Genomic DNA, 14374 nt, shown 5'->3' on the forward strand with positions numbered 1-14374 from the left:
CAACTGTGTGACATACAACTAAGTAACTACTGTATGTTGTAAATATAAAACTGTTCCTGGGGAAGCCGTGACATTGAACTTACTATGTGACCTATTTTAGATCCAGAGCCAAGGGAAGCCATCTCTAGAGGACTAGGAAAAGCATTAAAACAACGTCTTACCAAATAGGGAATACTGACACAAGTTTGTTTAAAAAAAAAAAAAAAGTAATTCTGGACTTGAAGGAATAAAAATTTGAGGGAGACTGAAAGAATATTTGACCTAGTAGAAAAATTAGAGAACTCGAAAATGGATGCTTATACCTTAATTTCAAAATAGAAAGCAACAATATCAACAAAAATGAATGCCTGGAAAGACCAGCAGGGCAGCACCAAGCAAGTGCACACGAGTGTGTAAGAGTCCCAAGTGGGGGCACTGAGTGAAGGAAGACCTGAGATTGTCTGAAGACAGAATGTCTAAACTCCCCAAGTGTGAGGAAGACGCTCACAGACATGTCTGAGGACCCAGTGAATTCTGGAAGGCTGAAACCAAAGTCGTGTGGTCCTAGATCACCACGATCAAGTCTGAAAGACAAAGGATCTCGGAAACAGCAGGAAGAACTCTAGCAAATTGAGGACACCTGACACACAAGAACTTCTCAGTGAAATGAAAGAGTTCCTTAGTCAAGTCCACACTCCAAATGCTACAGGAAGATTGGTGAGCAAGGCTTCTGCTCCAACAAAAGAATTCTTCAAAGTGAGGGCGGAGTGAAGCCATGAAATCAGACAAAACAGAGCTTAAGACATTTGCTGTTACAGATCAAAGGGAGAGCTAGGCAGGGCGGCTCACACCTATAATCTCAGCACTGGTGAAGCCAAGGCAAAAATGATTGCCACGAGCTTGCTAACCTGGGCTACATAGTGAGTTACGGATAGCCTGAGCTACAGAATGAGATCCTTTTCAAAAGGAAAAACGATATGCAGCTAGTATACCAGAAAACTGTAGCTATTGCAAATATTTACATGCCTGATGACGGCCCCTAAAATGCATCAGAGACTGAGCTGACAGAAATAGTGAGGATAGCAAAACTGTCATCACCGACAATTTCAAGACTTCGCTTTCAATAATGTATAGAACAAACAGAGAATTGACAAGGAAATACAGCCTCGAATAACACCGCAGACAGCCTTGAAGCTTACAGACACCAGCAGAGTACTCTATCCGACAAAAGCAAACCGTAGAGAATATTCTCCAGGGTAAATCCTATGCCAGGTGATACAATCTTGAAAAATGTCAAAGGAAACAAGTCATACAAAAAAATTTTCACTTACACAACAGAATGAAAGTCAGAGTCTAATGAGAGACAGGAAGGGTGTGGATGGCTGGGAGAGGAGTGGGGAGGAACTTGGAAGGGTATAGAGAGGATATTACCTGAGGGGGGAAAATCTACTTTTAATAAAAGGAAAAATGTCAACCCTGAAATTTGATGTTTCCCCAAAAGATGGAAAACTTGTTCTCATAAAAAGTTGCACACAAGTGATTGTCCTTTACAGCTGTAAGCAAGATCCTCCCAAATGTTCATCAGCTGTTATGTGAATATTCAAAATGTGGTATAGCCATGCAATCTTCAGCCATTCAAGAGTAAAGCTCAGACACATGCTAAAACTTGAATAAACATTGAAAACATTATGGTATGTAGAAAAGCCATGCACAGAGGACCATGTGTAGTATGGTTTCACACATATAGTATGGTTTCATTTACATGAAAAGACCCAAGTAGGCGAATCTCTAGAAACTGGAAACTAATTCATGATTTCAGGAGCTGAGGCAGGGGAGGGCTGGAGAAGGATTGTTCAAGGTTTTTCCTGGCGCTGGTGAAATGTCCTGAAATTTGATGGTGTGATGGTAGTGCAGTTTCATGACTGAAAACCACTGAATAATAATTTTACTTTTAATTTTATTATTTGTGTGTATAATGGTGCGGCAACATGCCTGCATGGGTCAGAGAGCAGCTTTGGGGCGCTGATTCTCTCTTTCCACCTCTGTGTGGGTTCCAGGGATCAGCCCCACATCATCTACACACTCACACACAAATAAATATCAAAAAAAAATTAGGAAAACTACCTCTTGATAGTATCGCATGGGAATGGAGTTTCAGCAGATGGATTTGGAGAAGCATCAGCATTTTTACACTTCCTTAAGCAGGGCCCTATTGCTCCTCACTAGACTACTGGTCACCAAAGACCCTCCCACTCTTCCCCTTCAGCCTGTGCTCATCGGGATCACAGAGTTGCCTGTACCATCACAAATATTTGTAGGGAACACCTTTCCAACTAACACAGAATGACAGGCCAATCTAATCTATGCTGAGTCAGCAGCTAGCAGACTCTGTGTTCCCAGCTTCCACCCTCAGCTCTGGGCTGCCTGTCACCTTCTTGCTCAACAAACATCCCCACCATCTGAACCCTGCTGACCCAGTGACCACTCCCTTCTATACCTTCTGACTCCAGCACTCAGTTCAGAGATGCTGAAACCATCCTGGTCACTCACTACCTTGAAAATCAATTCTGCAAATGGTATTTGAACTGATACATATTACATATAGTAATCTATTCAATGTATGTGAATGTATATATATATATATATATGTCAAATATATATATACTTGTATGTGTGTGTGTATATATATATATATACTTGTGCATGACAAATATTTGTGTTGTTTGTCAACTTCAAAGCTAAACTCATCACTTTTTTCCACTGCCCTTTGACCTCCAGTCTCTCATCAGACTGTCCCACACACGGCTTTGCGTTTCAGTTCCTCTGCTGACCACGAAGCTCACAGGGTAGGAGCTCTTTGGTGCTCCTGTCATGTGGAAAGGGGCTTTGTGTACAGTAGACATTCTGCTTACGCTTAATTTTAAAAATGGACAAAATACCTAATGTGCAAATGTCTCATAGATCGTAGAGTACTGTATGCAAAGGAAATGAGTAGAGAACATTAGGGGACCCTAACCTGTGCCCCCTTCCCTGGCAGGGTGGAAAATGAGGAAGCCGTGTGCTGCAGACCCCTGCCTTCTCCCTGGCTCTGTCCAGCTTGCAGCCAGAGGAGGGATCTTTCTGACCAGAGACTTTAGTCAAGCCCATTGTGATGTGTGGGATACTGCTGAATTGTCATATGCTATTTAAGCTTGTTGAACACAGACTCTGGGAACAAGGAGGGTTCCTGTCCCAGATTCCAGCATGTTTATGTCAAGTGTCCTCAAGATCTGTCAGAAATGAGCTGGCCTCTTGACTCTGGGACAAGGAGAGCAGAATAGCATGGGAGTCAAAACTCTGTGTCCTGGAGAACAGCGAAGAGTCAAGCTGTTCCCACCCAAGGTCACTACTGTCTGTCCCACCTTATAAAGATGCTTACAGCAGGGAGAGAAGACAGAGCCCTTCTGTAGAGAGAAGGCTCTGCTTCTGATGCGCTTCCAGGGTGTTTCAGTGTCCTGAGGAGCCGAGGTTCCTCGCTCAACCTTCAGGTCAATCCTTAATCTGATGCTGTGTGCACGTGTGGTGTATGTGTGTGTATGTGCATGTGTGTATGGTTTTGTGTTCGTGTTCTCATATGTGTGTGTGTTAAGAGTTCAATATCAGGAGTCTCTCTTACTATTCACATTATCTCAATGATGCATGTTGTATGTGATACATGTACATGAGTGTGTATGTATGTGCACAGTGTACATGCCCCTGAGCGCACACAAGAAAGCTAGGGAAGAACATTGGATGCCTTTGCCTGTTGCTCTCTGCCTTACTGCCTTGGGACAGTCTCTCACTGATCCAGAACTTGCTATCTGGAGCAGGCTGGCCAGTCAATGAAATCTCAGGATCTGCCTCCCTCTTCCCCCAATCTAGGGTTACAAGCACCTGTGACCATGTCCAGCTTTTTATGTGGGTGCTAGGATTTCAAACCCAGGTCTTCGTGCTTGCAGAACAAGTGCTCTTACCCCTAAATCTGTCTTCCTATGCCCCTACACTCTATTTTTCAAGACAGAGTCTCTCTCTGAACCTAGAGCTCACAGACTTGGCAAGACTAGCTGGGCCAGCAAACCCCAGGGATTGTCCCAGCTCTGTCTCTCCGGTGATGGCGTTGTAGGGATGAGCTGCTTCGTCTGGCTTTGTATGTGTGTGGCTGCTGAGGATCCAAACTCAGATCCTCACGCTTCTGCGGCAAGCGCTCTGTTTTATCAACTGAGCCGTCTCCCTGGCCCCTGCTGCTTTCCATGGGAACCTAATCACCTCTCAGGACTATGGCTTGAATATGAATCACCTGCCCCAAAGGCTCATGTGCCCAAGGCCTGGTCCCCAGGTTGGGATGCTGATTGTAAGGGTGTGAACATCATTAGCAGACTAAGTCATTAATGAGCTCATTTGGGGAAGTGGGGACACAGAAGAAAGGGTCACTGGGAGGTGACCTCTAGAGTACACATGTCATCGCTGGACCCTTCCTGCTGCCTCTGCTTCCCTCCCCCATAGGCCAAGCAGTTTTCCTCCATTGTGCCCTACCTTGCCACGGATCCAGAAAATGGAGCCAAGTTACCAGGGATTGAAACCTTGAGTCAAAATCTGTTCTCCCCTGAGCCATTTGCCCTCCACCCTCTAGCTGGTCACTATTGTTATATGAAAGTGAAATGCTGCCCAAGGGCTCATGTATCAAATTCATGATTGTGAGGACCGTAGGGGAATTCCAGGAGGTTGAGGTCAGTGGAGGAAGGGCCCCTAGGGTGAGGCTTTGAGGTTTTACAGCCTGATCCCACTTCCTGATTTCTCTGCTTACAGAGTGGTGCTCTGTGACTATCTCAATCCTCCTCCGTGTCTTCCGTACATGATGGAACAGTACGTCTTTTGCACTGTGAGCCCAAACACACCCTTGCTGCCTGAATTGCCAGGGCATTTGTCACAACAGAAAACGAAATGAAAAGTGCCACTGCGGCGGAAAAGATGACTAACACGTCCAGCATGCCCCGGGCAACCCACAGGCCAGGACATCAGCCTGCGGGCAGAAGAGATGGACAGGGCCACACCAGGCTCTGGCCGCACAGTGACGATCTGCCTTCAAGCCTCTTATGGTGCAGATGTCCTATTGGTCAAAAGGCCAGCACCGCCCCAATCAGTACCTTTTCCACTCAGGGCAGAGGTAGAACCACAATGCCAACTCCCTGTGATAGGAAGGAAGAACTGGCCGCAGGTACAATTAAGGAAGCCTGTGTGAGGATGCCAGATCCAACTCACGGGTTGCTATACCCACCCACCTCTGCAATTCAGCTCCCAAAGTCACCGCTGATAAGCGCTGCCAGCCTCCATGTTACTCCCCGATGTTCCGGAGAGCTGGGAACAAAGGTCCACTGTGGGCAGAGAAAGCCGAGGTGGCAAAGATCAAATGCAGCTTTACCTGGAAGATGATTTGGTTTGATTCTTGGCCTTCAAAAATAGAGAAGGTCATGGGCTTCAGGGGACCGCTGAACTTCTCCTCTTGGCCATGGCTGCCCGCCTGTTAGTAAAGAAAGAGAAAATGAGCGCTTACTGTGAGCGTATGGGGGTCACTTGGGGTTTCATTAGGGGACTGTCCTACCCTGTGACAGTAATCTGCCACGAACTTCCCATTGCCTTTTCCCATTTAACAGGAGAACCACCATCCCATGGGGAAGAATCTCAACTCCCATGTTACCAAGGAGACTTCCAAGAATGAAGCCCAGAGTGCAGCATGGGTGTGAGAGGCAGGGACTTAGCGCTTTGACCTAACTTAACAAGTCTGTGGCCTCCCAGGAGCCATTCCCACGACTCTGCCAGCTTTTGGAACACCTCCCACCACGTCTAATATTCTCTGACAACGTTTGTGCCACAGTCCCAGCATCCCGAATGGAGTTTGTTGTCATCTCAAAGACAGTTGAATTTTAAGGGGGAGGGGTATTAGATAGTTTAGCATAATGGTCACTTGGCACAGGGTCACATGGCAAATTCTAGTCAAACGGGGACTGTGGTGTTAAGGAAAGCTTAAAGCGAGCTCACAATTGACCAGCACTTTATGTTCATTTAAAAATAATAAAATCAAAAAGTGTTTACTTCAAACAGTGGTCCTTCATGGTTTTAAAGTCCAAAGACCTTAGGAATCTCAGCAGCCTTCAGAGTCACTGGAATCCAGGCCAGGAGGGTAAGGAAAGTCTACCGTTGCTCAGCTGGTATTCGCGGGAGTCTATGCTAAGTGCTTTAAGCCTGGCCATGACCCAACCTACTGGGGGAAGGGTAGTGCAGTGAGCCATGTAGGCATGGAAAAGTTGTGTGCCCACAGAGGAACTAGAAGCTGGATTTGAACCTATAACTCTAGAACCAGCCTTCTCAACCCTAGGCATTATTGCCCATCAAGGGAAGAAAAGGCGTTGGTCTTTTTTTTTTTTTTTTTTTTTTTCGAGACAGGGTTTCTCCGTAGCTTTTGGTTCCTGTCCTGGAACTAGCTCTTGTAGACCAGGCTGGCCTCGAACTCACAGAGATACGCCTGTCTCTGCCTCCCGAGTGCTGGGATTAAAGGCGTGCGCCACCACCGCCCGGCCAAGAAAAGGCGTTGGGAGGGAAGCTGGCTGTGGCAGGCGGGGCCTGAAGGTGTGACTCACCACCATTCCAAACCCTGGAGCATCTTCATCGCTGCTGTCCCTTACTACAACTCCTGAAGGGGCATTGGGGGCAGAGTAGAGCGGCAATCAGTCTTACACCCAAGACCAAATTTCAGGGTCCTAGCCGGGCTGCTGGCGTCTCCTCCTTCCTAGGTGCTGTCTGGGCCTCCATTGTATGGTGAGCTGAGCTGGGTTAAGTTAGAGTCCGGCACATTCATGACAAGTTTTGAAGTGAAGACCATTCGTTTCCCCTTCTTCAGGGAGAACAAGCGGTTACTTGCCACCAAGCTACTTCCTCCTGGGAATAACCCAGTCAGCGCCCAAGGGACGGGTGGGGGGGAGTCCTGAACTGCATCTCAGCCACCAGATGTTGACTAGTTGATGCTGCTGGTCTGATTTTACAAAGGCAAACGAAAGCAAGGGCCTTAAATTTTGCTCCTCTCTCTCCTCAATGTGGCAGTTTCTCAGACAAGCTGCCCTTAGCCACCGCCAGTCTCTCTGCTGCCTCCCACCACAGAGAGAGGAAAGTCAAGCATTCCTGATGGAAGCTGAGTCCCATACTTCCTGTTCCTGACAGGAATAGGGAGGTAGGGAGGGAGATGAAGAGGCTAGGTGTTCATTTCCTGGTGAGAAGGACAGATATGGCTGGCATTTTTGCCCTGCCCTGTGGTCCTCTGAGAGGCAATTGGCTTTGGATCTGCTACTGGAGCAGTCACCCTGAGCTGTGAGGAGACAAACCAGCTAAAACGATAGAGGCCCAAAGAGAAAAGCATCCCGCCTCTGATACACCAGGTGTGGTTGGCTCTGCCCTGAATGTACCACTTGGACCTCCTGTTTCTACGAGAAATAACGCTCCATTTATTTAAGCCCACTTTCCTGTTATTTGCAGCTAAAAGCATCTTTAACTTCCACAATCATTTTCTAGACTTTCAGCCGCCTCCTCCTCTACGAGATTTCGGAACCTTTCCCTCCTTCTCAGGTCTCCTACAGCCCCATTACTAGGGAAGGTGGAGCAGGCAGGAGGACAGGGAGGGCACAGCTGTCCGCTGTCACCTCGGTGGGTCTAAGACAAGGGCAGCATTTTTTTCCTGCGGCTCTCCCAGCAAGCTCCGAGGCTCCACTCAGACCACCCAGCAAGCAATCAGCCTTGCAATTACCCACACCAGTGGAAACTTCATTAGCCCACAGAGCTCACAGGCAAGGTTCCATTTCCCACATACGGACCAGCTAACACACTGCAGGGAAGGAGAGGCAGGTCCAGGGTTCAAAGTCGCATCCTCGTATCGGAGCAGCAAATCTGCCTTCCCTCCCATTAATACGACTATTGGGGCCATAAAGATTTCAAAATGAATGTGTACATTATGAGTCACAAACCACACCGCCAAGCTGAGATGGACAGCCTGGTGGAAGCAGCAAAAACAGAAGGCATTTTCCAACCCAAAGGAGAAATGCAAGTCACCTCAGACACCAGCAAAGTATCGCCATCGAGTGTCGTGCTCTCTCCGACCTCAATGCCGCTTCCTAATTCGTAACATGTGATTCATTTCCAGCCCAGCTCCCAGCTCTGCCTTAGGTGTTGAGGCTGCAAAGGCAGCTAAAATGACCTCCTTCAGCAGGAAGGTCAGGGTCCATGTGGCTGTAGGGTCCATGTGGCTGTAGGTACTGGACATTGAAATGTCGTGATGCTGATGGCTGGTACCTATTCAGTGCTAGGCTGCTCTGCTCTTTGATCCAAACGCTGAGATTAAACCCATTCCAAAGGACAGAAAACAGGTTTAATGCCCAAAGTGACTCAGTCCATTTCATATCATGGACAAACGGCAGCCATGAATTTGAAGCTGGCTCATATTTTACTGTCCCACTATGATAATGTGGGTCGAAAAGGACCATTTGAAAAGTTATGAAGAACAGGGTCAGACAATGGGGTTTGGTGTAACCTTGAGACTTCTCCTGGGGACTGAGCAGTGGTCCCCATCTCAACCTTGAAGAAGGTCCTGGAAAGCTTTCGTGGTTCTATTTCACAATGTAAAAAAAACTAGGCATGGGGGAGTGATGGAAAGACATATGTACATGTGTTAAAATGTGCATGTGCATTATGTATAATGTATGTGAATAAAACCATTAAACATGCAAACTATACAGGCCGTAGGAGGCATTTGAAGTCTTAAAATTTGATTTATTGGTTTGAGGTACCAGAAAAAAAAGGAAGCAAAATTTTAGGTGTAGCAATCTAAAACTTCCTTTTATGGGAGAAAAAAAAAAAGCAAAAATGCTCAAAAATCGTGGCTCATAAGACAGTGAAACTTTGGACAGCCTTCTGCACCTCAGGGACCTTGCAAGTAAAGCAGAGACTGTCTCCTGCTGTCTCCCCAAGCTCAATGGTTGTGGCCTGGCTTCCTTTCAGTTATGCACCCAAAGCCTGTCAGACAATAACAACAGCAGAAGACATGGCTAAAAACGGGCTTAACTAGGAACCTCTGAGCCACTTATGAAAATAAAAATATAGAGCATAGAAACATAAGAACAGGGGGAGGATAATTTTTTGATGTGTTTCTGTGACTCGTTTTCACGGTTTTTAAAGTTAAAGATTAGGTGACAGACTGGTAGACACATGGCTGCCATTCCACTCTGCAGGCAGAGGCAACGGTGAAGGGTGTGGCAGGTTTAAACTCCGGGCTGTAGCTCAGTGATGCTTGTCTGTGTACTAGGGCCTGGGTTTGGGCCTCAGTATCATAAAAATAAACCAATAAAGCTACAAACATTGAGCTAAGCCATGCCCATGACAGGGTTTATTGGCTTCTAAGAAGTGAGGATATCGTATCCCCATCAGTGATGGGCAGTCACGGGGCTTGTAGACCCTTTCTTAGATACAGCCCATGAGACCATATCGCACCCATTCTATACGATGACTTAATTTTGATAGGCTACCTTTAAAAAGAGCAGGGATGACTGTTCTTTACATGGTGTGGAGCAGAAGGACATAAGAAAACGTCCTATGAACTCCCTTTGCGCTTACCAAATAAAGTGTGAGAAGACACAGGAAGTGGAGCCAGGCGAAGGCCATCTTGCTATCTTCTCTTGGACTCCTGGGAGGAAAACAGAGATAAAGGACGTTAGCTACCAGACTGTCAAATCATATCTATACAACACTCAGAATCTTCGGGGGATATCCTGTCACCAACCTAGCAAAAGAGGATCCCGAGAGGCCAGCTCTCCACTGTGTGGAATGACCACCCTTCCAGAAACTTCTCTAGCCCTGTCCAAAGCAATACACCAGCCAATGTCCCCAGATGGGCTCTGTGATTTCATTTCTGTAATTGCCTTTCTCCACGGGAGAGTCTTAAATCATAGGCATAGCATATTTTTCACCCATTTTTGCTCTGCGTTTTGTTTTATGATTTTTATTTGTTCCCCCGAATGAGAAGTTGTGCTGTAGTCGATGCCAGGAGAGCTAGGTCAGAGAATTTACACGGTTCAAAGCTGCAGATGCATGAGCTGCCTCAAGTGCAGGGAAGCCAAGGCTGTCTGCAACCCTCGGGACCTCGCCAGCCGCCTCCTCAGTCTTCTGACTATTAGTGCAGCCTGTGATCTCAATTGCTCCTGAAGAACCTGTGCTATTTTCCCGCCCCTCCTTAAAGCTCACCTTGCACAAAAAAATTTTTTTAAAGATTTATTTATTTATTTATTTATTTATTTATTATGTATACAGTGTTCTGTCTGTCTGTATGCTTGCTGTCCAGAAGAGGGCACCAGATCTCATTACAGATGGCTGAGAGCCACCATGCGGTTGCTGGGAATTGAACTCAGGACCTCTGGAAGAGCAGTCAGTGCTCTTAACCTCTGAGCCATCTCTCCAGCCCTTGCACAGAAATTTTTTTTTTTTCGTTTTTTCGAGACAGGGTTTCTCTGTAGCTTTGGTGCCGGTCCTGGAACTAGCTCTTGTAGACCAGGCTGGCCTCGAACTCACAGAGATCCGCCTGCCTCTGCCTCCCGAGTGCTGGGATTAAAGGCGTGCGCCACCACCGCCCGGCTTTTGCACAGAAATTTTAACTTGCATCCTGACATGTGGCATGACGAACTGATTCCGGTACGCAAATAAAATTCCCACCTGGCCTGCTAGGGAGCATGGCTGCCTATGACTATACCAGACTGCCAAAGTCAAAATAAATAAAATTTGAAAGAACAAACAAGAAATCAAAGCATGTATTCGTTTCACTAAAATCCCGAGCCAGTTCATTGCTATACTTCGGATTATGGATGATGCCTGATTAGTTCATCTGTTTATGGTTTTCTACGTTGACTGTGTATTACTAATATCAATTGCATAGAAAAATGATTAAAACTTTATGGCCTTAAGAGGAACATGCTATCCCATTTTAGCCTCACCAGAGCCCTGGGAGACAAGAACAACATATGTCATCACATTCGGACCTCCTGGTTGAAAAGCCCTTCGAGTCAGCCCGGAGCGGGGCAGACGTGGCATATAGCCAGGCCGCCCAGGCTGCTGCCCTATCTCAACCATAAGTAAACAATTTCACTGCTCCGTACCCCAGTTTCCTCATGTGGAAAATGCCTCGTGATTACATAATGACAGGCGTGAAATAAAAAAATAATAAGGAATTCTTGTTGGAATGTTAAGGATGAGGAAATTGGACTCAAAGTTGAGCAATCTGCCCGAAGCCCCTTAGGTCAGAAGTGGCCTGGGCAGACATCTCACAAGAGAGGTGAACTCTAAACTCCAAAACCAGAGCTTCCTTCTGTTTCTTCTTCTATGCGTATGTGACGCGGCAGCAGCAAAGACACACGGCCACACCGGCGGAGGCATTTATACAGCGCACTGTCCTCACCAACCATCTCAATCAACACCCTCCCGAGTTCCCATGGCTATTTTAAGAAAAAGCTAGAATTATGATCCTTCTGGAGTCTTAGATTCCTTAATTCCTTGACTGTTTAAAATTTAGTTTTTGTAACAATAAATTTGGTAGACATGCCAAATATTTTAGATTAAACTCATTATAATTAAATACAAACAACGTGGTTTTTTTAACTATCGAGGACTGCTTATTTGGTCTGGGAAAACGTTGGAACAAATTATGAGTCTTCCCTATTCTAGAATAGTGTGATAGAAGATACAAGACAAAGGAATAGTAAGATAGAAAATACATAGATCCACAAATGATATGATCGGAAACACAAAGACAAAGAAATAGTAAGATAGAAAATACATAGATCCACAAATGATATGTTAGGAAATACAAAGACAAAGGAATAGTAAGATAGAAAATGCATAGATCCACAAATGATGTGATAGGAGATACAAAGACAAAGGAATAGTGAGATAGAAAATACATAGATCCACAAATGATATGATAGGAGATACAAAGACAAAGGAAAAGTAAGATAGAAAATACATAGATCCACAAATGATATGATAGGAAACACAAAGACAAAGGAATAGTGAGATAGAAAATACATAGATCCACAAATGATATGATAGGAGATACAAAGACAAAGGAAAAGTAAGATAGAAAATACATAGATCCACAAATGATATGATAGGAAACACAAAGACAAAGGAATAGTGAGATAGAAAATACATAGATCCACAAATGATATGATAGGAGATACAAAGACAAAGGAAAAGTAAGATAGAAAATACATAGATCCACAAATTCCTAACCTACAGATTCAACTAGCCACGGGTTAAAAAAAAAAAAAATACCAGAGGTGGCCGGGGGCATGTGTCAGCCTTACATACATGAGAAAGTTGTTTCTTATCATTCCCAAAGCCAGACAATGTAACGATTTCCATGGTATTACAACTGAGCAGGCACTCAGGCTAGTGAGATGTCCCAGACAGAAAGTCTGGTACTGAAAAATAGATTGCCGTGAGTGAGTGACAAGAAACCATCATGTCAAGCCAAGTACAGCAGACTTGGAAGGCAAATGCTGAATGTTTCCCCTTACATGCAAAACCTAGTCTTAAAATGCGATCCGCCTGGCTGCTGCGCACACTCTCATCCCAGCACTCGGGGGGCAGAGGCAGGCGGATCTCTGTGAGTTCAAGGCCAGCCTGCTCTTCAGAGAGAGTTCTAGGGCAGCCAGGGATACATAGAGACAGGAAACAAAACAGAAAGTGATACGTGTGTCTGTGCTTCTGTATTTGTATTTGCAAGTCATGAAATTAGAAAGGAAATTATGAGGGAGGAAGGAAGAGATTTAAGGGGTATGGGTGGTAGAGTGAAGTGGTACAGTGAAGAAGACCGACAGGAAGGGGAAAGGAAAACGGGAGCCAACCTTAAAAGTTAATTATTCTTAAATGAAAGCCAATTGTGCGTTTAGGTGATAGAAGCTGGCTTGGAGTGTACAAGAGGAGGCGGGTGGTTACCTACATGGCACCCTGTTACCTAAGGGCCTGCATCTGGTATGTGTAGATGTTGTAGATACAAAAGGGGTCTTCATGGGTACTGAGGGGTGTGTGTTCTTAAGCTTAACTTCCTGTTTAACATGAGTGAAATGCACACGGCCAGTTATCAACCTACAGTTTCCTGATACCAGTGAAACCGAGCTGAGACATGGGGTCCTAGTCCTCAAATTCCTCCCCAGCCAGGATCTTCACAGGCTATGCCCGCTCTCTGCACTTATCTGCCACTCCCTCCCCACACCCTGGCAGCCCGTGCCCTTTGCCCAGATCTGTGTCCTGTGCGCTGATCTCCACCCCACCTGCCACAGGCCTGGGGCACAGACAATGAACAGCAGGATTTGCTTAACAAAGTCTGTGTGAGCTCCATTCCCACTCTCCCTCTGCCAACAGCGTCCCGCTCACTCGTGTACTGACATGTTCAGCCAGACTTCTTAACTGCGCCAAATAGGACGCATGGGTCTGCCATTGCAGAGCTGGGCCCTGCTCGTCCTCCCTTCAGGAAGCCACCCTGATCTCCAGACAGAGGCCCCTTCCTTCTAAACATCCTCATCTTCTTATTTATCATGTATTGACTGATTGATTTATCTATCCTTTATTTACTGGTAATACTGCCTCTGATAAAAAGTAAAGACCTCTGGAGTAGAGATCTTGCTACTTTTTTAACCTCCCAGAGTGCTCCGTACCATAACACACATAGAGTAAGATCTCGACAGATGTGGGTTAGGTTCTACAGTATTCATCACGGCCTAACACAGAAAGCCTATTAATTTGCCCTCATCTATAAGCCTTCAGAATAAATATTATTCTCATAAAAATAACTATTCACTAATTTGAAATTTAAAGCCTAATCTTCAGGCATAGCACATTAATTCTTTTTTATTGATGAAAGGGGTTATTTCTCTGTTAAATGCAATAATAATTTTTGCTCCAATAAATGGTTGAGAAACAGTTGGAATATGTCCTCTTCCACTGAACTGATTTTTTCTTTTTTGGACTCTTGAATCATTCAAATCAAACAATACAAGTTGAATGACAAAAAAAAATCAACATTAATAAAATGAACTTCTTATCATCGTCGGGGATAGTGATCCAAAGACAACTGTTCATCATCGGCACATGGCATTGCCACTCCTGGGACAGTTTCCTGCGGAGGGAGAAACAACCACTTGCCACATCTCTGTAAGGGGTGTCACGATGTATCTGAGGACAATCATCCACGCCATGAAGTTGTAAGCAGCATGGAATCTGGAGACTGATTGGCTGGGGTCGGGCTTCTGCACTGGCTTCTGGCCCCTCGCTCGCCAGTGAGAGCTGGAAG

At 45.5% G+C, this 14374-nt stretch overlaps 1 protein-coding gene across 7 annotated transcripts in view; it reads right to left on the reverse strand.

Moving 5' to 3' along the window:
• Window positions 1-9696, reverse strand: part of Cdh17 (cadherin 17) — a 39378-nt gene extending 29682 nt beyond the window's left edge. For 6 of the 7 annotated variants that reach the window (XM_057790840.1, XM_057790838.1, XM_057790841.1 and 3 more), the window contains exon 1: window positions 5417-5482. In XM_057790840.1, coding sequence (XP_057646823.1) covers window positions 5417-5467 — 51 coding nt within the window. In that variant the 5' untranslated portion in view covers window positions 5468-5482. Of the gene's footprint in view, window positions 1-5416; window positions 5516-9648 lie in introns of those variants that run through there. The other variant, XM_057790835.1, reaches the window with a different exon arrangement.
• Window positions 9697-14374: the final 4678 nt, after the last annotated feature.

This window comes from Chionomys nivalis, chromosome 16, assembly GCF_950005125.1.
Source record: "Chionomys nivalis chromosome 16, mChiNiv1.1, whole genome shotgun sequence".
Lineage (NCBI taxonomy): Eukaryota > Metazoa > Chordata > Mammalia > Rodentia > Cricetidae > Chionomys > Chionomys nivalis.